Genomic DNA, 27,500 nt, shown 5'->3' on the forward strand with positions numbered 1-27,500 from the left:
GATCTATCAGAATTAGCTCAAAACCCACACCTTGGCTATCAAAGCATACAAGGCATAAAATTATTTTGAAAAACAGTAGAACTAAAGATCCATCGACCAAGTAAACTTTAGGCAAATAAGAAACGTTACAAAAACAGCCATACATCTAGATAACTACTGCCATCTACAACAAACTAACCAACATAATCCACAAAAGTTCTGGGCAGGAATAAATATACTCTTAAAGCTTGGCCACTCTGACAATCTATGCCCCTCAGGCACTTCGCAAAGCAAACTGCTGATGCCTTTAATACCTTCTTTACTGAAACTGTCCAGTCTCTATCTAATCAACTTTCCCCAGATAACCCCTCCCTGTCCACCTCCTCTAATACTTCTATTCCCTTATTTCAACTGCAACCTGTACCCACATCACTTCTCTGCCCCACAAATTGAAATCCTCCTCTCCATCAGCTGACCAGCTATACCAGCTCAATATCTAAAAACTGCAGCTAAAACATTAGCCTATCCCATTTCCATCCTAATTAACAGAACCATCATTGAAGGCTACATTCCTTCAATCTGGAAAATATCACATATTATTCCCCTGCATAAAGGTGGTAACTCAACAGAACTCTCAAACTACCGATCCATAGCCTTACTCTTTCCCCCCTAGCTAAAATCATGGAAAAATGCATACAAAAACAACTTCTAAATCACCTCTTAAATTACAGTCTGCTAGCTGACTGTCAACATGGTTTTAGACCGTTCCACAGCACCACTACAACCCTCCTTTCCTTCACTGACTGCATCAGCAAAAACCGGAATAATAGCATCCTTACCTCTGCTCTCTTTATTGATCTATGCAAAGCCTTCGATATGGTCAATCATGAGATACTAATAAACTTACTTAAATCTTTTGCGCTAGACACAAGTGCAATAAAGTGCTTCCACTCCTATCTTCATAACAGACAGCAGGCAGTTCTTTGGTACAATAATTTATCCAACCACCTACCTATTACTCTTGGGAGTCCCCCAAGGCTCAATTCTTGGTCCTCTTCTGTTTTCAATTTTCATTAATAATCTTCATACTACTATTCCTCTTGCAACCTGTGTACAATATGCAGATGATTCTACTTTGATTTGTTCTACCTCATCCCCTTCGATCACCCAACAGACATTCCAAACCATAGAAATGTGGTTCCTAAAACGTTGCTTAATCTTAAACCCCAAGAAAACCAAATTGTTACTTTTCTCCCCCACCCGAAAATCCTCTCCACTCAACTTCTCTGTCTTGTCAAGTAGTGGCAGCTATATTTCCCCCGACCCAACTACCAGGCTCCTAGGAGTGGAAATTGACAACAATCTATGCTTTGACACTCACCTTAACAACACTATAAAACTAGTTAACAGAAAACTAGGCTCACTGTACATAATTAAACCATTCCTTACTCCACTTGCCAGAACATCCATCGCCCACTCACACCTAATTTCCACCCTCCTTTATTCCTCGTCTATCTACACTAATCTGTCCAAAGCTAACCTCAGCAAAATGGCTTTTGCCTACAACAGTATTGCTAGATTTGCCTCTGGCTCTACTTTTAGAACTTACCACTGCATAAACTTAATCCAATTAGGATGGTTTGAACTACAAAACCTGATTTTATTTCACCAACTCTCCATAGCCCACAAAAATCCTGTACAAACCCTTTAATAATCACTACACTTATTACTCCTTACTGCAATCTTAAAAGCCAGTGTTCTTCTAATAAACTACTTATTTCCACTTGTAAATCCTATAATATGGCCGGAAACTCCTTGTTCTCAAACACAGTAGGAAAAATCTGGAACTCCCTTCCTGACACTCTCACTGCACTCTCATCTCCTTCCTGCTTTAAATCCCAACTCAAATCTCACCTCAAAATCCACTGGCTCTGCCCATGTACCAACCCCGACTAGCTTTCTATATCCTCCCAAGTACTTCCTATTTTTCTGTAATCAGAACTTTATCCTCCCAAGTACTTCCTATTTTTCTGTAATCAGAACTTTATTTCCTGTTTCTTCTGTCATGCTCAATTTGTACACCTTTAATTTGTAGTTTTTTGTAGTTCCAAGTTCTAATATTTCTTCTGCAAATATATGCTAATGAATATTCTCATAGTTTTTGTAGTTAAGTTCTAATATTTCTTCTGCAAATATATGCTAATGAATATTCTCATAGCTAGTTGTTTTTTCACTACACTTATTACTCCTTACTGCAATCTTAAAAGCCAGTGTTCTTCTAATAAACTACTTATTTCCACTTGTAAATCCTATAATATGGCCGGAAACTCCTTGTTCTCAAACACAGTAGGAAAAATCTGGAACTCCCTTCCTGACACTCTCACTGCACTCTCATCTCCTTCCTGCTTTAAATCCCAACTCAAATCTCACCTCAAAATCCACTGGCTCTGCCCATGTACCAACCCCGACTAGCTTTCTATATCCTCCCAAGTACTTCCTATTTTTCTATAATCAGAACTTTATCCTCCCAAGTACTTCCTATTTTTCTGTAATCAGAACTTTATTTCCTGTTTCTTCTATCATGCTCAATTTGTACACCTTTAATTTGTAGTTTTTTGTAGTTAAGTTCTAATATTTCTTCTGCAAATATATGCTAATGAATATTCTCATAGCTAGTTGTTTTTTCTCTGTTATTAATGTATGCATTTGGAGCTTTTCTCCCCGGGCCTCTGCTGAAAATGGACATATATCCAGTTGGACCAGCCCGGTCAACAAATAATAAATAAAAAAAAAAAAAAAAAAAAAAATATATATATATATATATATATATATGTATATGTGTGTGTGTGTGTGTGTGTGTGTGTGTATATATATATATATATATATATATATATATATATATATATATATATATGTATATATCCAGTCAAAACTTCTAGGCTACTTAAAACAAATAAATGAGGACACTGGAGACCGAACTTGTGTTGAGCACTTTCGTCCGTTTATTAGTATCAGGACTTCATCAGAACTAAAGTGAAAACTCAGAAAGTAAGGCATTAAATACAGTAAAAACAAAACGTAATAAGCATGACAACAGTGCAGATTCAGATACCCAATCAGGTGAAGCAATAAAGTTGTAAACAGCAATAAACAATCACCTGCAAGAGGCTAGGCATGGTTAAACATACCAGCGCAGAGCACTAGAAACATTAATATTTTGTGGTGGTGCTGTGGTAGCGTTGTCGCCTCACAGCAAGACGTTGTCCCGTTCGATTCTCAGCTAGTGCGTCTTCTGTGGAGACATGCGTGAATGGGTGTACCTTCGTTGAAGGTTGTGCATTAGGGCCGGCAACTCAGCACGTAAAAATCAACTGCCAATCATTAGCGGACCGGAGTTCCGCTGTGGCGACCCCTAACCGGGAAAAGCCGAAACATTTAAACCAGGGGCAGCTTCTGCATTCAAAAAAAGCTGTAATTTTAATTCTCTAACTTCCAAATAAGCATCACAATCACCAAAGAAATTGTCTACTTGTTCCAACACAAAAAAAAAAAACAGAATTTGGAGAAGGCAGGGCATTCCAAACTGTTTTCCCAAAGCATTGTGCACATCTCCAGACCGCACTGCAGCAAGATGTTCCTTCACCCGGCTAGACAGTCTCCTGCTAGTTTTGCCTATGTAGAATGCTTTACAGGCATCACAGAAAGCAAAATAAACAACAAAAGTGGAATGACAATTATAGAACTTTTTAAAAAACTGCAGGATATCTGCAATGTGTAAAGAAGTAGCTGTGGCCCCTGTAAATAAAATCACACAATGACCAAAGTTAAACATACCCAAAGGGTTAGCTGTATTTGCTGGACTGTCCAATAAGAAATGTTCAGTTTTATTCTCAAAGAAATGCCTCAGAGTTGGAGAGCGTTTCACACAGAATCTGGGTGCATTGCCTAATATTCTACTTAGTTGCCTGTCACTAGTAATCACGTCCCAGTTGTTGGTGATAACTTCTTTAATATTCTGCAAATCTCTACAAATAGGAAGTAGAAAACTTAAGCTGTTTATCCGCTGATGGGGTACCAGTGTCCTTTTTTTGAAAACTAGACAGGAGAGTGGGTTGGAACTTGACATGCTGAGCCCGTGCTACTTCAGCAAAAATAGCATCAAGCAAATTGCGAGGGTAGTTCTTGTGCACAAACATTTGGTCAAGAAAGTCCGCTTCACTGTGAAATACAATATCATCAGAAAGCAGTCTAGACAGTGCAATAAATTGTCCACAAACAGTATACTACTTGATATAAAAGGGGTGCAAATTAGAAAAATCTAAGGAATTATTCCTAAAGGTGTTTTTCCTAAAAACATTAGATGCCATCGTGCCTTTATCAGAATCAGTTACCAGTTGTACATCCAAAAAGGAAACTTTGTGCCCACAATCTCAACATGTGTGTGTAAACAAATGTTTGTGCAAAAGAACTACACTCGCAATTTGCTTGATGCCATTTTTGCTGAAGTAGCACGGGCTCGGCATATCAAGTTCCAACCCATTCTCCTGTCTGGCTTTCAAAAAAAGGACACTGGTACTCCATCAGTGGATAAAACCAACCGTGGCAAAAAACACACATAAATACATGAAAACTTACTAGGAGGCTCTAAATAAAAATCTACAAAAGCAACAGAGACCTCCAAAGCAGACATCCAAGTAACCACCACCCCCCCAAACACAAACCATGAAACACATACATCACAAAACCAGTGTGCCATGCAGTCACAGCCCTTAAGGCAAAATAACATACTAGTAATAGGTGACTTTATAGTCGGGCACACTGACGTCCCACTCACTAGGCTGAATAAGAAGAAGGTTACTGTTAGCTGCCTGTCGGGTGCCAGGATCCACCACATAATGCAAGCACTCCGGACTCCAGAACAAGTACAAATACGACTCTGTCATTGTCCATGTTTGTGTTGATGACCTACATGGAAGAGCTCTCTCTCACGTAGGCCAGGCCGGTATGACCTTGACCCCGAGTAGCATCCTGCCCTCACCAATATTGATACCACGGTATAAAGAAAATTATCTATTTCAACAATTGGCCAAGTTTCTGGTGTCATTCAAAAGGGATCCAGTGTCTGTCCACCTAGGATGACATGCTTGACAAGCCACGCTACTTCGCTAGAGACGACTTGCACCTGTCACCTTTAGGCTTTCGAATATTGGCCAAGGCTCTTGCCACCCCCATAGTGCCTTTTTTTTAGGCAAGGCTCAAAAGACAAACCCATTGCCGTAAATAGCACAAGTAACAAAGATCTGAGGGTAATGCTACTCGATGCCAGAAGTCTAAACTTCAAAATGCACGCACTGAAGGCATTCCTCAGTATGGAGAAATCGATATATGTGCAGTAACAGAAACCTGGTTTAAGGCTCCAGAGAGCACCCCAGCACTACCAGGCTACAACTCTTACCATACATTTCGGCCACAGAACCCAGACCAAAATACAAAAGGCGGGGGAGTATCCATATTCATCAAGGATACCCACACCTCCAGGTTAGTGGCACAGCATGATGCTTCATAGATCATTCACTTGCAACTAACAACAGGCAAAACTGCAATTCAAATTGTAGCTTGCTACAGATCACTCACCATGTCCCGGACCCCCATTCTGCGTTTCTGGAAACACTGAGAAACATAAAGGTTCTACCAAACACCCTAATATTGGGTGATTTCAACTACCCAAACATTAACTGGGAGAACTACTCAAGTACTAACTCCCTTGCCCAACATTTCCTAGAATTTATAAACTCAAATGCCCTCTATCAACTGGTCAACATTCCCACCAGAGGTGACAACATATTGGATCTGGTCATCACCAACATGGGCGACTGGTGTTTCACACTGGAGGTAAACCTTTCGCTGGTTAGAACTGACCATAAACAAATCACTTTGGATATCCACATTCCGCCCCCACCCCCAGACAAGGAAACCATCATGAAAAAACTTTTCAAAAGCAAACTTCACATTACTTAAGACCAAGGTGGAAAGTTTCAAAGCCCCCATGCTAAAGGATAACGCTGTCCATGCTGCAAAATACTTTACTAATGTATTCTACGGGCACCTACAAGAATGCATAGATTGTGCTATCCCAAGCAAAACCAAGACTCACTCCTCCAAGAAAAGGGAACCAGTCTGGTGGACCCCTGCCATAAACAAGCTATACAATAAAAGAAGGAAACTAGTACAGAAAAGAGCAAAATCCCAAGAAGGGAAGACATCCCTGATCAGTATCATCAAGAAACTACAATCTCTCATAAAATCGTCCAAGGCGAGCTTCAAAAGAAAAATTGCCAAGGACTCCAAAGAGAACCACAAGGCATTCTTTAGCTATGTCAAGAATCTACATGGCAATGCTCAGATCTGCTCGGAGTTAATGCAGAATGGCACAAAATACTGAACCAACTGATATTGCCAACATCCTGGCAGACAGGTTCAGTGCAAACTTTACCCCGCTCTCACCCCTAAAAGGGCCCATAACCATACCAGAAGACTGTAGAGCCCCTGAAATCACAGACACTCAAGTTAAAACAGCCCTCTCCAAAGCTAAAAACATGGCATCAAGACGGTGTCCCAGGCTGTGTCCTACACGAGCTCAAAGATGAACTAACCCCTCACCTAAACACACTGTTCAAACTCAGTCTCTCCACTGGCTATGTACCCATAGAGTGGCGCACAGAAACGGTTATTCTGCTCCACAAAGGTGGAGCCACAGCAGACCCCCGGGAACTATCGCCCTATAAGCCTGACTAGCTTGGTCTGCAAGGCTATGGAGCCCATCATCATGGAACTCATTAACGGAGACATTGGGAACCTCTAAACTCTGGACCCTACCCAGTTCGGCTTTAAGGGCAGATCATGCCTCCTAAACCTGACCTGGTGGACTTCTTTGGGACAGTTACCAAGGCTATAGATGAGGGAAAGGTGGTACACATAGCCTACCTAGACCTCACAAAGGCCTTCAACACCCTTCCCCATTCTGGTATTATAGACAAACTCGGCAGCCTGAACATAAACCCCCATGTCACAAGATGGGTTGCCAATTGGCTCATGGACAGAACCCACATGGTAAGAGTTCCGGGAGCTAGGTCTGACTCTAAATCTGTTACAAGTGGTGTTCCCCAGGGCTCAGTCCTAGGACCCCTCCTGTTCAGCATATACTTCTCAGAGGTACAGGCATGCACAGGAGGACTATGGCTGAAGTTCACAGACGACTGCAAACTAGGGGCTATAATTGACTCTCCGGCTGATGCAGACATCCTCCAAAAGGGTCTCACCTGAGACGGATACCTGGAGTCAAAATCATGGCCTCAAGCTAAATGCTAAAAAGTGCATAGTCATCCCCTTTGGAAAAAGCAAAGTACCATAAACTACCACATATGTGGTAGTCCCCTAAATGCAGAAAATGTAATAAGGGATCTGGAAACCCAAGTAGATAGTAGTCTCTCCTTTGATAATCACATTGCCAAAGTGGTTAGAAAATCCTTCTATGTAGCCCACCTAATCACGAAAGGGTTTACATCCAGATCAAAAGAGGTCATTGTGCCCATCTACTCATCACTCATCAGACCCATCATAAAGTACAACACTCCATTTCGGATGTACCTTACAAGACACCTGCAACAGCTGGAAAGACCACAGAAGTACCTCACCAAGAGGATCACTGGCCTCAAACAGATGCCCTATGCAGCTCAACTGAAGAAACTCCAGCTGTGCTCTTGTTGCATACCGCCTACTTAGAGGTGATATCTGCCTGACATACAAGGCCATGTCCAACCCAGAATTGCCCCACTTGACTGCCCAGTAGGGCAAGGCTGTTTATCCACCCCTCACCAACCAAATGACTAAGCAGCTCACCCTACTATTCAGGCATGACCAAAGGGCAATTTCAGGTGTACTCTCAAGTCCAGCTTATGAATCTGGGAATCCTGAGGCAATGCTACAACTGCCTCATGTACACAGACAGCCCTCTCCTCCTACCACAAAACACTAACATATGTGAGAGATGCAATTATACAGCCAAACTGGAGGCTAAGGTATCTCTACCCAAGACGGGAAGAGACAGTCATGAGGAGAAGGTTAACACTTGCACCACACCTCCAGCCTCACGTAGACCTACTAAACCAGCACTGGCAAAAGATGCACACAAATACACAAAGTCATACTCGGAGGCTCTAAATAAAAACCTGCAAAGGCATCCGAGAGCTCCAGAGCAGACACCCACAAAACCTGCACCTACCGTCACAAACCAGACAACACATTAAACCCAGAATCAATGTGCCGCACAATCACAGCCCTTAAGGCGAAATAACATAACTAACACACTAGTAATACGTGACTCAGTACTCAGGCACACTAACGCCCCACTCACTAGGCTGGACAAGGAGAAGGTTACTGTTCGGCAGCCAGAATTCGCCACATAACACAAGCACTCAGGTCACTCCAGAACAAGTACAAATATGACTCTGTCATTGTTCATGTTGGTGTGAACGACCTGAGCCGTACCTCCCTTGACTACATGAAAAGAGACATGGAACAGCTCTCTGATCATGTAGCCCAGGCGGGTAGACCCTGACCCCGAGTAGCATCCTGCCCTCACCAAGAGTGATACCTCAATATAAAGAAAAAAATGATCAATTTCAACAATTGACTAAGCTTCTGGTGTCATTCAAAGGGGATCCAATGTCTGTCAGCCTGGGATGACATGCTTGACAAGCTGCGTTGCTTCGCAAGAGACGGCTTGCACCTGTCACCCCTTGGCTTTCGAATACTGGCCAAGGCTCTTGCTGCCCCCGTAGTGCCTTTTTTAGGCAAGGCTCAAAATTCAAACCCACCTCCGTAAACAGCACAAGTAAAAAAACTGAGGGTTATGCTACTCAAAGCCGAGAGTTTAAATCGGGAGAACGTCGACATCTGTGCAGTAACTGAAACCTGGTTCAAGGCTCCAGAGAGCACTCCAGCACTACTGGGCTACAACTCCTACCACACATTTCAGCCACAGAACACGGACAGAAACACAAAAGGAGGGTGTGTATCCATATTCATCAAGGATACCCACACCTCCAGGTTAGTGGCGCAGCATGATACCTCTGAGATCATCCATGTGCAACTAACATCGGGCAAATCTGCATTGCAAATTGTGGCCTGCTACAGATCACCCTCCATGACCCAGGACCACCACTCCGCCTTTCTGGAGACGCTGGAAAACATGAAGGTCATACCGAACACCCTGATCTTGGGAGATTTCAATTACCCTACCATTAACTGGGAAAACTACTTGAGTACAAACTCCCAGTCTCAGCACTTCCTGGAATTTATCAACTCAAATGCCCTGGATCAGCTGGTAAACTCCCTAAAGCAAACTTCACCTTACTTAAGTCAGAGGTGGTAAGTTTCACAGCCCCCACGCTAAAGGATAACACTGCCCAATATGCAGAATCCTTTACAATTGCACTCTGAGCACCTACAAGGATGCATGGATCATGCCATCCCTAGCAAAACCAAGACTCACTCCCCTAAGAGAAGAAAACCAGTCTGATGGACCCCTGCCATAAACAGGTTGTACAACAAAAGGAGGAAACTAGTTCAGAAAAAAAGAGAATCCCAAGAAGGAAAGACATCCTTGATCAGTATCAGTAAGAAACTAAGGTCCCTCATAAAATCATTCAAAGCTAATTTCGAAAGAAAAATAGCCAAGGACTCGAAAGATAACCACAAAGCCGCCTTTAGCTATGTCAAAAATCTAAGTCGCAACTCGCAGATATGCTCTGAGATAGTGCAAAATAACACAACATATACTGAACCTACTGATATTGCCAACATACTGGCAGATGGATTCAGTGCAAACTTCACCTCCCTCTCACCTTCAAAAGGGCCCACAACAATACCGGAAAAGTGTAGTGTCCCGGAAATCACAGAAGCACAGGTGAAAACAGTCCTTTCAAAAGCCAAAAACACAGCATCAGTGGGGCCAGATGGTGTCCCAGGCTGCGTCTTGCATGAACTACAGAACGAACTAACCCCCCACCTAAACATGCTGTTCAACCTCAGCCTCTCCACAGGCTACGTGCCCATAGAATGGCGCACCACAATGGTTATTCCGCTCCACAAAGGAGGAGCCACAACTGACCTTGGTAACTATCGCCCCATAAGCCTGACTAGCCTGGTGTGCAAGGCTATGGAGCACATCATCATGGAAGTCATTAACAAAGACATTGGGAACCTCCAAACACTTGACGCGACCCAGTTCGGCTTTAAGGGCAGATCATGCCTACTAAACCTGGTTGACTTCTTCGAGACAGTTACCAAGGCCATAGACGAGGGAAAGGTGGTTCACACAGCCTACCTTGATCTTGCCAAGGCATTCAACACCATTCCTCACTCTGGTATTATAGAAAAACTCACCAGCCTGAACATAAACCCCTACGTCACAAGATGGGTTGCCAACTGGCTTACAGACAGGAACTCGCACGGTAAGAATAGCGGGCTCCAGGTCTGACTCTAAACCAGTCACAAGTGGTGTCCCGCAAGGCTCAGTTTTGGGACCCCTACTGTTCGGCATATATTTCTCAGAAGTACAGGCAAACACAGGAGGACTATGGCTAACCAAATTCGCCAATGACTGCAAAGTGGGAGCCATAAGTGACTCTCCGGCTGACACGGACATCCTCCAAAAAGGCCTTACTGAGACAGACACCTGATGCCAAAGTCCTGGCCTCAAGCTAAATGCCAAAAAAATGCATAGTCATCCTGTTTGGGAAAAACAAAACACCCACGAATTACCACATAGGCGGCAGCCCCCTTAATACAGAAGAGGTAATAAAAGATCTGGGGATCCAGATAGATAGTAATCTCTCCTTTGACAATCATATTGCCAAAGTAGTTAGGAAATCCTATGTGGCCCATCTAATTACCAAGGGGTTCGCATCTAGAAATAAAGGTTATAGTGCCCCTCTACTCATTGCTCATCAGACCCATCATAGAGTACAATGCCCCGTTTGGGATGTACCTCACAAGACACTTCCAACAGCTTGAAAGACCACAAAAGCACCTCACCAAGAGGATTACTGGCCTCAAACATATGTCCTATGCAGCCCGACTGAAAAAACTCCGGCTGTACTCTGTGGCATATCGCTTACTCAGAGTTGATCTCTGCCTGACTTACAAAGCCATGTCCAACTCAGAATTGATGGACATGCTCCACCTAAAAAAATCCAAGTCACTGCGAGCCACGCGCTTTAGTGAGCTAAACCTCACCACAACAATAAATGGAACATGTTAGAGGGATAGATTCCCGTCAGAGACTCCCCATGTTTTGGAACAAAATTCCTAACTACATTGGGCAGAGCCCCTCACTAACACTCTTCAAGAGAAACCTTGACGAGTGGATGGGTAACAGAAAGTACATCCCTGGGATCACTTCATTGGCTCTGCTTGACACACAAAAAGAGGGGGTGTATCCATGTTCATCAAGGATACCCACACCTCCATTAATCAATGGGGCGGCGAAAGCCTTATTTTGGGTTTTTATATATATATATATATATATATATATATATATATATATATATATATATATATATATATACATATATTTTCCTAGGGAAAAAATTTGGTTGTCTGTTTCTGTTGCTTCGGTATTTTCAGCGCTCTGGTGGAAAGTTACGGGTCAGGTTCAGGTAAGTTTGTGATCGTGTGGACGTGAGGGTTATGGAGGGTTAGGTGAGTTAGGGTTAGGGTGAGGTGAGTATGCGATAGTGACGGAACTTAGGGTTAGGGTTTGTGTTTACGTAAGTGGATAGTTAGTGTTGTATGTATAGTTTAGTGTAGGGTTAGGTGTAAGAGTTTAGGTGTATGTGTGTGGATTTCTGTTTGTTTGGTGTGCTTGTGTTGTGTGTATGTGTTTTGGAATAGCAAATTTTTTCCCTAGGAAAAAATGTGCTGTTCTGAATGTTCAGTGTTTGGTATTTTCAATTGGTAGGGTTCGGTATTAAAACACTCGACATTTTGAATGTTCGGTGTTCTAATATAGACCCATATATATATATGTGTGTGTGTGTGTATGTGTATGTGTATGTGTATGTGTATATATACATACATGACATTATGGGAAAGAGTGGTGGAAGCTAGGTTAAGAAGGGACTTTGATGATTAGTGATCAGCAGTATGGTTTCATGCCGGGAAAGAGCACTACAGGTGCGATGTTTGCTCTGAGAGTGCTGATGGAGAATACAGAGAAGGTCAGAAGGAGTTGCATTGTGTTTTTGTAGACTTAGAGAACAAAATTTCACTTGCCTGAAATCCATATCACTGAACTTGCCTGAAATCCATATCACTGAGACAAAAAGACCGACAGCACCAGAACACAGACATCCTGGACCACCGACTTACCACTCCAGGAAAGTAAATGCTTGGCCATCCTGAAAAAACACGTAAACCGAAGGAAAGGAAACCCAGCTGTGTGTGGGGGTTTACCCCCCCCCCCACTTCTTTAACTAAATGTACCAACTCTGAGATCGCACTACTGCGGGGATAAAGGACAAAGTTGAATAGGCTTGCCAAGTGTTTACTTACCTTGAGTGGTAAGTCGGACTTCCAGGATGTCATTGTTCTGGTAATGTAAGCCTTTTTGTCTCGTGATATTGATTTCGGGTAAGTGAAATGTCAGTCTACTGAAGTAGCCCCATATATATGTATGTGCATGTATATTTTATACAATATATACGTGTGTGTGTCTAATATATATATATATATATATATATAATGTATGTATATATATATATATATATATATATATATATATATATATATATATATATGTATATATATATATATATATATATATATATATGTGTGTGTGTATATATATATATATATATATATATATATATATATATATATATATATATGTTTGTCAGTATTACAAATGTAGATTTTTTTTGAAGTACTGCTCATCAGAAGTGCTACAAGAGCACTCACCCCCCCCCCCCCACACACACACACACACATACACACACTTTCTTGATTGAGTTCAAGTATTGCTTGTACTGGACCTTTTTCAGATTGAGCTTGGAGAAAAAAATTATAAGTCAGACAGTGACGTCCAAGTAATATCAAAAGAAAATAGATAATGGTGAGATAAAATTGGTCAAAAATTAATGAAAAGTTCTATATGTTAGAAGAAAAGTAGTACTAAACAAGGGAAGTAAATGCTGGTCAGTGCTGTTGGAGATAAGAGTTGTGTTGTCCACTCAGACTGGAGACCAGTCTTAATACCATGTCTCTTTGGTAATAAATGGAATCTTTCGTACAACCAATTAATGGTACAAATTACTAAATATGACCCATTATCAAACAGATACATGGATTTCATACCAAATGTACTACACACACACAATTTATTCCCTGCCACGATATAGCTGTTCTCTGCCCATTGCTTCAGATAACAAGAACTTTTTTATACAACCTGAAACATGCTTTTGATTTAATCAGCTGCACACCTCTACACAGGGCCGGCCTTAGCTGAAATGGCGCCCTAGGCGAAGTACTGCTCTGGCGCCCCTTAAGCCCCACCCACACCATATTCAAGCCACACCCCTATTTGAGCTACACCCACATATTGGCCACTCCCACAAACCCACTCCAGTTCTTTCAACGTTTAAATGCATGAAAAAAACAGTCATACTGTGACACCTTAAGACTGCAATTGAAGGCTGAATGCTCCTTAATAAACCTGCATGATCTGTTGCTAGTGTAGAGTTTCTCTACAGTCATGAAAGACTGTATTAACTTTTTTGCAAGGTGCACTTAAAAAGAATATATCATAACTGATTGCAATACAGAGTTCCATAATACTGACAGTGAATGCACCCAAAAGAACACCAACATAAATCTCAATGCCTATCTCTAGCTATATGTCAAAGACATGCATCTGGAGCATTTCTCACCAGGCAACTGAAAGTTGGTCTCATTCCAAGTCGGACCATGTGTAAACAAAGGTTTAAAAACAAATATCACCTCTAGATACACATCTGCTGCCCAAGCAGTGTAGAAAACACTGAAAAGGATTAACCATTGACGAAAGGAAATGGGGATGAAGTGACAGCAAACTGCAGTACCTATACATCCATCCATATGATGGACTGCTTTGTATTCTGTGTTACAGCAAGTGAAAATTCAGTAAATCCATACTCTGGAATCAAAATCATAGCGTACAGAAATTAGAACACACTTTTCATTAAGTCTCACTTCATTTAGCAAGTGCAAGTACCAATTTCAAGTGTGATACAAGACTGTATGGCTAACAGTCAAAAGCTACTAAAAGATCCATCCAACTGCATGCATCTTTTGCAGACCAGCAAAGCATTTCTAACACTGAGAATAAAAGTTACCAACTACTTTGGCAGTGACTTGAGATATCAGGTAAAAGGTATAAGTTTTGTATTAAAGCACATAAAACTAAATCAAACATTGCAGTGCCCTTAGTTTGGTCATACATTCAGCATACAATTACCGCTGATTAAAACAGACCTGAAACGCGAGCAGGAAGATTGGGGTCAACATGCATTTTAATTTCAAATTGTAGATTTTGCCTAGAACTGTTATATTATGCACTCATATGTGTAATGGGAAAAAAAAAAACAGATACACATCAGTTTAATATTTTCAGTTACTAGCTAAAATAAATAAAGTAGTAACAAAATAGTATGTGCTACACAAAAAGTGGAAACTTTTTAAACAGTCTGCTTTAGAGCAAAATTCACGGTTTTAAATACTGCCACTTGAAATTCTTATACAGTCCTTTCTGCCTCAAAAATAGAACTACTGTACCTGATAAATATTTGAACCACACTTTTTGCATACATATTCTACATAACAAATATATAAAATGATATACCAGTGACAGCAGAATCCAAGCTGTCGCATGTAACCCGTTAACTCATGACTATACTAGCTAAACTTATTTTCCACAGCTTGTAACAGAAATTAATCACTATATTACAAGATTCCTCCTCTAGAAAACTGTAAGGAAGAGGAAAGAAATGTACTCATACTTTTAGTGATCTTTTTTTCATAACACTGTTATGCCCCCTAGAAAATATATCACTCTGGCCCACTTATTTCACATGCCTTAGGTTCCCCAGCCCAGCTCAGCAGTCCAAAGAATTCACTCTCTCCACTAAACCTCAACTTCCCTGTCACAGACCAGTCAAAAGTGTGATCTCGGCCACTTAGCCTTTATACTACTTGCTATACAACCATAATGCACATCCAAGTTAAAAATATAAATGCTAACATTTAAAACATTTTTAAAAAACATCTGTTTGAAATGTTAAAACTTCTATCTGCCTCATGCTTAAAACAGTAGTTTAACAATAAATCGAATGTGAATGAATAATTATTAAACACTACAGAACAAACTACTGGTGTGATCCATTAACTGATGCACTGCATTCCCTAAACATCTGGGCAGGAAACAAGTTGCCAGCCAGGAATGCTACACACAGTTTCTTCACAATTAACTGTTCTCAGCGCTGAAGAAAAAGCTGTAAATAAATCGCTATCCAAACATTTCCCTTTCATAACAAATATTCTTCTCCTGGTCAGTCGTTTGGTTACAAGTAAATAACCTGCACACGGATGTCCCCCTCACCAGGCTGGATAAGGACAAGGTTACATTTAGCTGTTTATTAGATGCCATGATCAGTCAAGTCACTCAAGCACTTACCACAAGTACCAGTATAACTCAGACATAGTCCATGTGGGTGTGCATGACCTGAGACATAATAACTCACTGAACTATATGCATACAGATATGCCTGAGCTCTTAGATTGTGTATCTCAGGCAGGTATGAGCCTATCTTTGAGCTGCATTTTGCCATCACCAAAGAGGATGCCAAAATACCAACAAAAAATTATTGATTTTAACAACTGGCTTAACTTCTGGTGTCAGTGCAAGGGGATCCAATATCTGTCAGCCTGGGAGGACATGGTTGACGGACCACACTGCTTTGCCACAGATGGTCTTGCACCTGGCTCCTCTATGACTCTCTCAAGCTACTCCAAGTCCAATTAACAATAGGCAAAATCCCCTACCACATCTTCACTAACTACAGGTCCATCACAATGAACAAGAAAAAGGATTCTGCATACCTGGACTACTGGCGTCACTTAGCATGTAGCCCAACACCATACTCACTGGCAATTTTAATTATCCTACCATCAACTGGCGAAAATACATGACCACAAATCTGCTTTCTCCATGGTTCTTGGACCTTGCCAGTGCAAATGCCCTGGAACAGCTAATCAGCACACCAAAGAGGGGCTCAAATGTTCTGGACATAATGCTCACAAACATGGGGGAGCACGTATTATATGGGTATTATAGACAAACTCAGTCAATTGGGAATAAACCCTTATGTCACTGATGGGTAGCCAAATGGCTCACCAACAGCACACATACTGTCAAAGTGGGTGAATTCACATCTAGCAAGAGTGTCGTACCACAGGGTTCCGTGCTGGGCCTTTTACTGTTCAGAATTTATTTCTCAGAAGTCTAGGCAAACATGGATGTCATGTATCTGACCAAGTTCACCGATGACTGCAAATTGGGTGCAATCAAGGAGTCCCCCAGTGGTACTACAAAAAGGATTAACACAGACTAATGAAACTAAATGCAAAAACGTGTAATTATTCCCTTTGGGAATAGCCAACATCCCTGCTATTTACAATACAGACAGCACCCCCCCCCCAAGAGTAGAGTACGAGACCCAGGTACTCAGGCTGATAATCTGAACTTCGACCACCATGTTACCTACAGTGGTGAGGCTTTCCTATGTGACACATTTCATAAGTAAAAGCTTGGCATCTAGATGCAAGGACATTATAATTCCATTATACTCATCCCTCAGACCATTACAGTACAATGCAGCCTTTTGCATGTACCTCACATACAGATACAAAACCACGTTGTAAGTGGAAAGACTGAAAGCCCTATCACTGTATTCTGTCTCCTACAGGCTACTAAATTGTGATCTGTGTCTTGCTTACAGGGTAGTCTCTGACCTGACCCTGATGGAAATTTTACACATTCACAAATCAAGCCACATGAGGGTCACTTGCTCTGGGAATATTAACCTAGGCACGTATATCAACAAATCATGCTGGAGAGAGATACCTCCCCCTGAAACTACCCATTCTCTGGAACAAGCTTTCCATTCATGTGAAACAAAGCCCCTCTCTGACCCTCTTCAAGCACAACTTAGATCAATGGATGGGTAATCTCAAGTTCACTCCTGGGGTCATGTCCATTTTTTCATGGACATAGGCAGGCATTAGGCTCATACCTCCATGAACTTCACTCACCTATGTATTGCTAATTGGGTTAACTTGGGATAAACATGCCTACGCTTGTAAAGGTTTTGGGTCATTAGCCTAGTAACCACCTATGAAACTGACACAAAGATAGCATGGTTAATGGCTTACCATAAATGAGAAGGCTCTTCCCATATGATAAATTACAGCAGTATACCAGCATTAATTTAGGACAGAAGAAAAGCAAACATTAGTTCAAGCTGGGTAGCATGACACAATGGGAAAATAAATTGCTTTCGAATATGGTCTCTAAATCCTGAAATATGACTGGTTAAAACTAAAAAGTATCAACCTCATAATACAGTTCGAAGCCTGATTATAAGAACAGACAAAGCAGATGACCTACTACTAGAAAAATAATTCACAACTGTCAGTAGCCATCAAGTCTCAGGACAACTATGCAATGAAAACATCTCTTTTTTTAACATTTTATTCAGCATCTTTCCTTATTTGTGTGTCAGTCTTATTTCTGCTGCAGGCAACAGTGCTGCATGTGGGGCAATTGGGTCCAGAATAATACCACCAGAGTCCCCCCTCCCCAACCCAAGCTAATGAGGAAAAAAAAAATACGTTCCAAGGCTGAGGACAAAAAAAGATGATGAGCTGCCCCCCCCCCCCCCCAACACACACACACTTACTTCAGTCTTTGAAATAATTTAAAAGCTGCAATATTACAATGAGGCTGCTTAAATAACTACAACCAGTAATCCCACTTCTGAATTGCAGGGAACAGTCAAGTACCTCTTTAACAGTGACCAATCATAACACCTAACAGTTAGTACCCTGGGCAGCCAGTAATCCCCTCTGCTCTACTCTACTCTACCCTATTAAAATTATGCGGAAAACATTATCCGCAAATTTTGTCAACAGTCAGGCCTTCAAACTCACGCACAGTCGCAGCTTAAGAAAAAAAAAACGTATTTGACCTGCCTGCTCTGTTTCCAGTAGCAATACAAGAATAAATGCTTTGTATTCAATATACTCAGTGGTACATCACCACATACCTCTCAACCCCTTTCTAGACAAAGCCTAAAATAAATAAACAAATGCATGAAAACATATTAAAGAAAACTTTTAATGTTCATCTTACCATTGACTGTGAAGCGTGCTAGACTTGCCTTTCCAATGCCAAACTGTACACTGCCTGTCACGTTGCAATGGGTCTTTTTGAAAACAAGGCTATGAACAGTGCCATCCTGATCAATTTCCATATCTCTACAGGCCTGCAGCAGTTCTCCATTTAGACTCCACTTAGGAGGCTTCACAGAATGAACTGAGATCTCACATTCAAACCTGGCTTCAGCTGGTTCAGTCACTTCTGTATCACACAGGTGTATGATTATATTGATAGTCTGTTCTGTTAATGAAAAGGCATAATAACTATCACTATTCATTAATTTCTGCCTTTGCAATTACAGTGACAAAGTACTTGAGAAGTTGAGTTTTGATCCACGAGTCTGATGCTTATTATAATCATAACAAGAAAGCAAATTTAGGGATTGCAAAAGTACTGATGCACATGCCACATGTTGCTGTAATTATACAGATGACCTGACCTAGAAGCTGAAATTAACCACAACATATCACTCAGAAATACATGCTTAAACAGCAAAACCCAGCAGTAGTCTTGTCTATTTGACTCATTTCCAAATGTAAAACCAGTCTGTTCAGCATTAAACACGGAGAGAAATTCAATTTTCAATTCTGAGCATGGCCCCTACCCTGGAGACAGCTATATTACTTAAGTGGGTGAAACCTCCTGCTAAGGAGTGAGGTGAGGGGCAAAATCTCCCACACATCCATTAGGAACGTAGCTTCTGAATTCTGCTGCAAACTATTTGCTCTCACTTCACGGAAACCATGCTCACATCATCAAAGCAGATGGAGAAAAGAAACAGCCCTTTCTAATGTGGCACATATTTTTACATACCTTAAAATAAGCAGCAAGGTGAAGAAAATTGTCATCAAAATAAAATACAATTAGATCCACAGTTGGGAGCCCGCGTGGTGAAACAAACCAGGCTGCCGATTATCCACCTTTCAGGAAGCAAATATCAGCCAATGGATGCGCCCGCCTCTAGCTCATCACGAAGGAAAGAATGAGAGGCGGGCATGAGCTGCACACTATATACTGTTGATTGGCTGCAGTAGCCAGGGACGTCACTAAAACGAAAGCATCACTGATTGGATGCCAACATCAGTCACTCATACATACATCACGTCGGGGGGGATGAAAGAACAATGTAGGGAGGGGGGAGTTCTATTGCTGTGTGCTCGTGTTGTCAGTCATGGGGGGAGGGCGCAATGCTACTATGTAGAAACGGGCATCGGGCGCAATGTTAAAAAGTGAAGAATGTTTCACTTTTTAACTTTGTTTTTTTTTTTTTTTTTTGTGATTTTGCGCCCCTTATGAGGCCGGTCTGCACGGCGCCCTAGGCGGTTGCCTAGTTCGCCTATGCCTAAGGCCGGCCCTGCCTCTACAAAATGTAGCTAGAGTTGTAATTATAGGTGAAAATGCTGAAGAGCGGTTCACTGGATATCTGATCAGTAGCACTTTTACAGTCATTCATAGGCCAAATACTTCCAGAAATTGTACTGCAAGGCTCAATCTTAGGATCTATTGCCTACCCTTGAACTGTACCCGTTATGCAGATAATATATTACATTCAGACAAATCGCTTCATAAACTAGAAGAAAAACTCCACTAGATTTCACCTCTCTTGAGAAATGGCTCACTGACATGCAGCTTGTACAAAACTAAAAAAACAATTGCTCTGCTGTTTCGCGCACACAAAATTGAAATCCAACCCCACATTATAAATCATTGGCACCCAAGGGTAATATACTAATTAACATTACAGAAAAAAAGGTACCTAATCTACTCACATTTTCAACACGTGTAAAATATCACTAACCTTGCACTCTTGACACAAAGAATAAATACTCCCATCTTGTACCACTGAAATCCAGGAAGGCCTGTAGCACTGCAAATTGTAATGCCTAATCCTGCCTACCATTATTTGTACTTAACTCATCACTGAACACTTGTACTCTGCAGATGACCACAACCATGATCTGTAGGTTCGCAACCCTTGGTTGAGGTTGCCCCTAAGAACATAAACTGTCACCAACTCAAAAGATCCATCTGACTGCCACTAATTGCCAGGGTAGCGCTGCAATTATCTAACTGCTCCTGCTGCCCATCCCTGGTACATGCACTACATCTCAGATATGCAGCCTGCTGTCTGCATTTATCCACAGATACTGCAATCGCCCTTTCTACACCATGACACCAAAGCAATAGGCGTCAGAGCTTTCTCTAAGCTAGTACCCCACAGCATGGAGCTACCTACCACAAATTGCAGGTAAACTACAGGAAGTTAGTTCATTCAAAACCGATCTGCTCCTTTTTCTTAAAAAGGAATACAAGTGCCAGTGTTTTGAATACAGCTACGTAAATATCCATTAGCCAGCTCAAAAAGGCAGTGACCTCTTTGCTTCTACATCTACAAACTAATTGATGGACATATACTTGTACAAATATGGGTATGTATTTGAGTGAAAATCACACACATTTACTGCTGAATTTTCATTCTGCAAAGTCCTTGGTATAATCCATCCATTGTACAACACTGAATGCTAAAATAGGTTCAAAGTTACCTACTAGGCTGTTGACCTGTGAATATCTTAAGAAGCCTAACTTTGCATTCCAGTGGTGTTTTTTAGCCCTTCTCTTTTGCATATGAGTAACCTAGAGATGGGATGAACATCATGTTCAGACGTTTACATGTTTCCCCTATCCATGAGGGGCAAGGTTGAATTGGCTGTTGGCTGTCTGTTCATCCAAATTACATTTGATTAGAGTAAGAGAAGTAATTTGCTTTTGGTGGTGTGGAAGGTAGTTCCATAGAAGTGGTATTTTCTATGATGCATATGTCCCCTCGTACATGTTCTGTGTATTTTGCAAAAGAGATTGAGATCCCTTGAGCATGCGTACATGATACTGTGCAAATGTGCAGCAAGTATAATAGAATTAAGCAATAACCAACGACATGGTGTGGTATATTGAAGATTTACCCACGGTTGGAGTGGTTTAATCATGAGGGTGAAGTTATACAATTACATTATTTAAGAAAAAAAAATACTTACTTTTCTTAAATAATGTCTTTGTATAATGGTGCATTACTCTTCTTCTGCCGGTGGTGGTATCCTGCTTCCTTATGTTGATGTACTGCGCATGCATATGGGACTTGTGTTCCCATGCATACCCAGTACATCAATGCTTTGAAATGGAAGCAACCGAGAAAAGAAAGTCTCCGTTGCTGTTTGTATTTATTTTTTTTTTCAAAAACAAGTTTTGGACTCTATACGGACGGAAAAAAGTTCAGGCGACTGGACCTTTTTCCGTTGGTATATTGTGGGATTTGTAACGTGCACACTGGCTATATTAATGGGGGGGGGGGTCATTGTATAATAGGCTGTACTGAAGCTCTGTACATTATATAGAAGTAATCGTATGTGTGATAATGGGAAGAAGGGCAAGACATTGAGACAGTCTGCATACTTTTACGATTTAGGCCCTTGATTTCTTTAGTGAGGAAGTGTTGTGATCATTCAGTTCTTACAAGTGTTTGGTATTTATATTTCTTTGTGTGTGTGAGCTATATGTTTGTCTTTGTAAGGTACTTGAAACAGGTCATGTATGGTGCTGAATGTTATCTACCTCTGCTCTTTGTATTTGTACTATATTCATGTTAATATACTTTGTTTACATTACACTTCTGTATTTTAGAGTAACACAGAAAGCTGATTGTATGTTAAAGTCTGTAACTGCGTTACTTGGCCCATGTTGTAGCTGAAAAATTGACTGAGGATCAGTCCACCTGCCTGGTCAACAAAGTTAGTAAATAAGTAACAGTTCAGTAGGCTGTTATTTGTTACAATGAAGAGAGTTGTCATTGTACTTCGGCTGGACCGGAATCCATGTTGTGGTGAGTGTGGCATTTTTGTAGCTGTAATTAGAGTGCTGAATTTATAACATTTTTTCCTAGGCAGAGGAAGAAATTGGTCTGAAGTCTTTTCTACTGTTAGGTTGTGGGGAATTTTTGGATGGGTATAACCAGTGCCAGTTTCCAAATGCATGGCATATTAATGGAAAGACAGAGCTTGTCTAGGTAAAGCAGGGAGAGAAGTCTCTGCATAAGTGGATAAACTATGGGAGGGTATTGTCTGGGGCTGCTGAAGAATTGAGTATATTTTGGAGAGCAGATACGCTTTCTGTTTCCTAATTTATTAAGTGGCTTGCTGTTTGTTCGGATTCCATCAAATGCTTCTTGCAAACTTAGTAGTGCAGGATGAAGATAGTTTGCATCTCTTAACTCTTTTTTAGCTAAGTTATTAGATAAGTTATGTTTCTTTGCCTGAGAAGATGGCCCATTCTGCAAGCACAACTGTAGTTAGGAGAGATGGGGGGGGGGGGGGGGGGGAGATGCACACAGAGAGACAAGAGACACAGAGAATGACAGAGACTGGATAGATATGCAGAAGCCAAACTTTAACCGAACGTTGATTTCTATATGGAATGTGACTGAATATTGTAGAATGGGGTTTACATCTGTATTACAGATTGTACCATGACAGCTGTAGTATTGTTTGCTACATGCATCAACCACTTCTTACTGAGGTGCTCATATATTCATTTGCAGTATACTTTCATTTCTCTTAGCCATGTTTTAAATATTCCGTGATTATTAATGTTTAATGAGTATCAGCAAAGTAGAACTTGTGTGTAAATCATTTAACAATTCTTTAACAAAGACTGTTTAAGAGCCTGCAAGATCTCTGCCTGTACTGTTCATTACTGAATAATGGTGATTGGTGGAAAGTAATCACTGATGCTATGACCTCCTTGTGTGTGTGTCTGTGCTCAGACGTGTGTGTGTTTCAGTTGGCTTAAAGTTTTCTTCGTGTAATTATTAGAGGCAACTTCCTAATAAATGAAGTGTTGATAAGTACTTCATACTTCTGGATAGCTCAAGTCCTTGGTGTAGTCCACAGTATAGAGTGCTTACAGCAGCAAGGTTAGCCTCCTTCCTCAGTGTTGCAGTTAACGATGTGGCGTTTTGAGCTTTTCTGTTGAGGTCTATATCCATCAGGACCCCCTGTGTAAGTAAACAAATCTTTTCAGTGTTCCATTACTGCCTTCATTTTATTCTTCGTGTTGTATGCTGTTGACTGAAATACAGAACTTCCTTCAAATGTTCATTTCATTACAAAGTTGTGGCATATATTGTAGCTTTAAATTTACACTGAAGTCTGTGTAAGTACCACATAAGGCTATCTGCTGCATTTTAGAAAAAAAATTATTTCTATTTCAGGTTGAAATGGGTATGAAGAATCATGACATTGTTCCAGCTAGTTTGATTGCTTCAATTGCTAGTCTTAAACACGGGGGTTGCAACAAAATCCTAAGGGAGCTGGTGAAACACAAGCTTTTGGCATATGAGCGAACAAAAAGTAAGTCCAAGTAAAGGTTAACTCAGTATATTGTGTTTATTGAGATTTCTACAGTAGATATTCCTGTCTAATATTCTGTAATGTTTGTTCTGTTTATTCTGTAGTCACAATTTTGATTGCCACATTTTGTAGACTGTTACGGGTGTTGCATAATAAGTGTTTAGTTAGCTTCTGTTACTGTGTTCACTGCACTGATAAAGGATAATAAGCAGATGGCTATGTTAGTAACGGTCCATGTCACTCACATCATGACACCACCTCAGTTGGCTCTTTTTCGAGTGGATGTATGGAATGTTTTGTTCAACGGAAGTTCAATCTCACTTTTCAAATGTCTGGCATAGTATTGGTGGAGCTTGAATAGGTGAAGTAGGAGAAGTGTCTGCATACGTGGATAAGCACATTGAAACAGATTGTTGGGACAGGAATTTGCATTTTTTTCTGTTTCATAACCTTTTTGTTTTACATGGTGACCAACTGTAAGTGAGTGGAAATGAGTGCGAGAAAAACTGTTGGTAGAGGGAGATATCCGGACAGCACTTCAGCTTTTGTTATATATAATCTTATCTTGTTTTAGTGGGTATGTATTCTTTACAATGCCTAGCTTAATTTGTTTCTGGGCAGAGCATATTACAAACAAAAACAGTTAAATCCTTAGGCAGTCATTTCATAACTGCTTAGTGGCTGCGTATTAGGAGGATGACTGCTATAATGCAGCCTCGTGGGAACAACTGAAGTCAAGTTGCCTCCACCTAAGAATGGATTGTAGGAAGCACCTTATCTAAAAGATATTAATAGTTGATATCATGAACAGCTTTGGTGGTTGTAGTGGTAGTAAGGGGCTTGGTTAAAGATCCTCTGGCAGGTTCAATAAACACTGCATGATCTGCTAAGACTGTGTGCATTGCGCCATGACGCACACATGGTAGCCCACTCTTTTGTATTCCGTAAGCGGCTCTACGCAGTGTGTGTAGAGCTGCACAACCACTGTAAATACCATGGCATGTTAATTATGACATGAGTAACTGAAATGTATGCTAATCAACCAATCCAAATGGAGGAGCTATTCAACAAACTATAAAGCAACCGTGCAAATTCTGTGCTGGTTTTCCCCAGCAAATTTCAAAACCTATTATAATACAGCCATGGAAAGGACGTAAAGGAGTCTACATAGAAAGAATGTTAGGGGCTGCTGTTGCTTAAATTCATGTATATGTGTGACAGTGGTCAAAGAAGGCAAAACAGTAACTGAATTAGTGTACCACAATTTATTCAACGCTTTCGTCAAAAGACTTCATCAGAAACACAATCAACTTTAGAAACAACATTTAAATAGTCAAACCAATCAAACAATTAATCCATCAGTATAAATTTCTCAATATAAAAATTTAAAAAGACAAACCCTAAAAAAACACATAAAGAACATAAGAATGCTGAACAAGAAAATACTAAACAAAAATTGTTTAAAAACTTAATAAAGATGCTGATTTAATTACTTAAAGTTTTTAAACGTTTTTTTGTTATGGCATATCCTTGCATGTTCTTACTTGGTAATATAAGTAAAAGGTGAGTGATTTGTACAGCAAAGACTTTATGTGACAGCGGAGACTTGTGTGCATACATGTGTCCTTTGTGAAGTAATAGGCCTCGGGCATCCAAGATTTATACCTCCTCAAAAGTACTGATGGTCACTGAATATCCTCAATTTGACCTCGTACATTTTGTACTGGACAATCATTAAAGAGAGAAGTTTGAAAGCAGAGACACTTTTCATTTTCAAACTTCATAACTTTCAGAAGATTCTTAAAAATGCTGATGCAGAAACTGTTTTGATTCTATCGGCAGTCTAACTTTGTCTGACCAAAATATGTTAGAAATACTGTTAGCAAAACAACATCACAAACAGAGCAGTAAGTCAGCTCTGCACCCTGAGCATCGGATACAAAGCTTTTGTATCCTTGAATCCAAAAGACAGAAAACAAGGATAAGGCTTGGTCGTCATCATTTGCACGGGGTGTTACGTATTGGGGTACAGGAAACCAAGGCTGACACAAAAGGTGAGTTCATGTGAGAAAGACAGAAACAGGCAGACATCTGGATAAAGTAACAAATGGCCACTGAGACAGAATGAGCTTTAGTCCTCACCGCCAAACCGTGTGTGTGTGGGGTGGGGGGGGGGCCTTCAAGGTGAAATTGGTGTGTGTCTGCAAAAACACAGCCAGGCTTTGTGCTAGCTCTACATCTTGGTATATCAGACAGGTGTGAGCCATGCATGGTTGAGGTGGTAGTTCATTGTTGTACCTGGCCACAAGAGCTGCCTCTGCTACGTGTTGCACTGGCACGTCCACACCCACGGTCAGATGCACTGTTGGTGCCTGAATGAGCTGTCCTCATGAGGATGCCCAGGGCCAGGAGCCCATGGCCTGCTACTTCTGGGTATGGACAACTCAAACACTGAAGGAGCAGTGGAAGTAGTACAACTGCGGAAGTGTGATTAGGCATGACCATGTTGGATAACATCACATGATGTGGCTGTCCTGTGCTCACTTGGATGCCCTCTGCCTCCCAGCAGATGTTGCATCACAGAACACCACACATTCTATTGCATCATTCACCTGATCCATGGAATTGGCAACATGGTGGAGGCTGTCATGCATGTCAGATTGTGCTGTATCTACAGCCCTAAGCATTTCTCTGGAGGACTATTGGAATGTGCCTGCGGCTCCATGACTGCCCTAAACATACATCAAGTGGCAATGGAAGACGCACCTGGATCAGGTGGAGGATGGAAAGCAGGCTTCCTCCGAGCACCCCTAACAACCCTGCTTTGTGGCACCTCTCCCACACTTTGGCTATGGCCAGAGTCAACCGGCAGTGAAGCTGCAGTAACCACGATATCCTGATCAATTGTCTCACCCTCCAGCTGTTCAGTGTCTGGCTCACTGGAATGGGCTGGTGTAAGCATACTGGCTGTGTCTGATGGAATTGCAGGTGATGGCTGACTGTCAACCTTGGTGTCACTGATACTTTGACATCAGGTGGTAAGAGTCCTACACTTCCACTGTCATAATAAGCAACAAACACAGGAAATTAAAACCTATACTACTATAGCCCATTATATGTTAACGAACCAACATTGGTGCCACTATTACAGACAGTACAGTACAGTAAAACACACAACAGTCCTGACACCCACATCACACATATGGATAAAATAAATATTTCTTTGAGCTGCTTATCAGTACTGACATAAAAATGTTTGGCTTACTATGTGCAGATGACTGTAGGGTCCCTAACTTTCTGCCATTTATATTTCCATTAACAGTACTTTTAAGAAGAACTTGGATGGTACATCCACCCCAAGCCCATGTGTAATCAGTCTACAACTATCTCCCCCAAAAATTTATGATAAACAGAACTGAAGTATCCCTCTCAATATTTTATTATAAAGGAAGTAATTAACATCTGAGATTGGTAAGTCTACCTGGAAGCTCCTTCTGGGGCACACTTATCCTTCCTGGAATGGCAGCACCAACATCAGTGACATGTTGTTGTGCACTTTCCATTGAGCTTTCTGGATCCCTGACAGTGGC

The 27,500-nt window shown here is 41.0% G+C and overlaps 1 protein-coding gene across 1 annotated transcript in view; it reads left to right on the forward strand.

Annotated features, from left to right (window-relative positions):
• The window catches only part of RIOK2 (RIO kinase 2), a 307,636-nt gene that overhangs the window by 19,980 nt on the left and 260,156 nt on the right, over positions 1-27,500 (forward strand). The window contains exon 2 of the mRNA XM_044063914.1: positions 23,772-23,910. Within this exon, the coding sequence (XP_043919849.1) occupies positions 23,772-23,910 (139 nt within the window). The remainder of the gene's footprint in view (positions 1-23,771; positions 23,911-27,500) is intronic.

Source organism: Protopterus annectens, chromosome 2.part2 (genome assembly GCF_019279795.1).
Source record: "Protopterus annectens isolate FY-2018-M chromosome 2.part2, PAN1.0, whole genome shotgun sequence".
Lineage (NCBI taxonomy): Eukaryota > Metazoa > Chordata > Ceratodontiformes > Protopteridae > Protopterus > Protopterus annectens.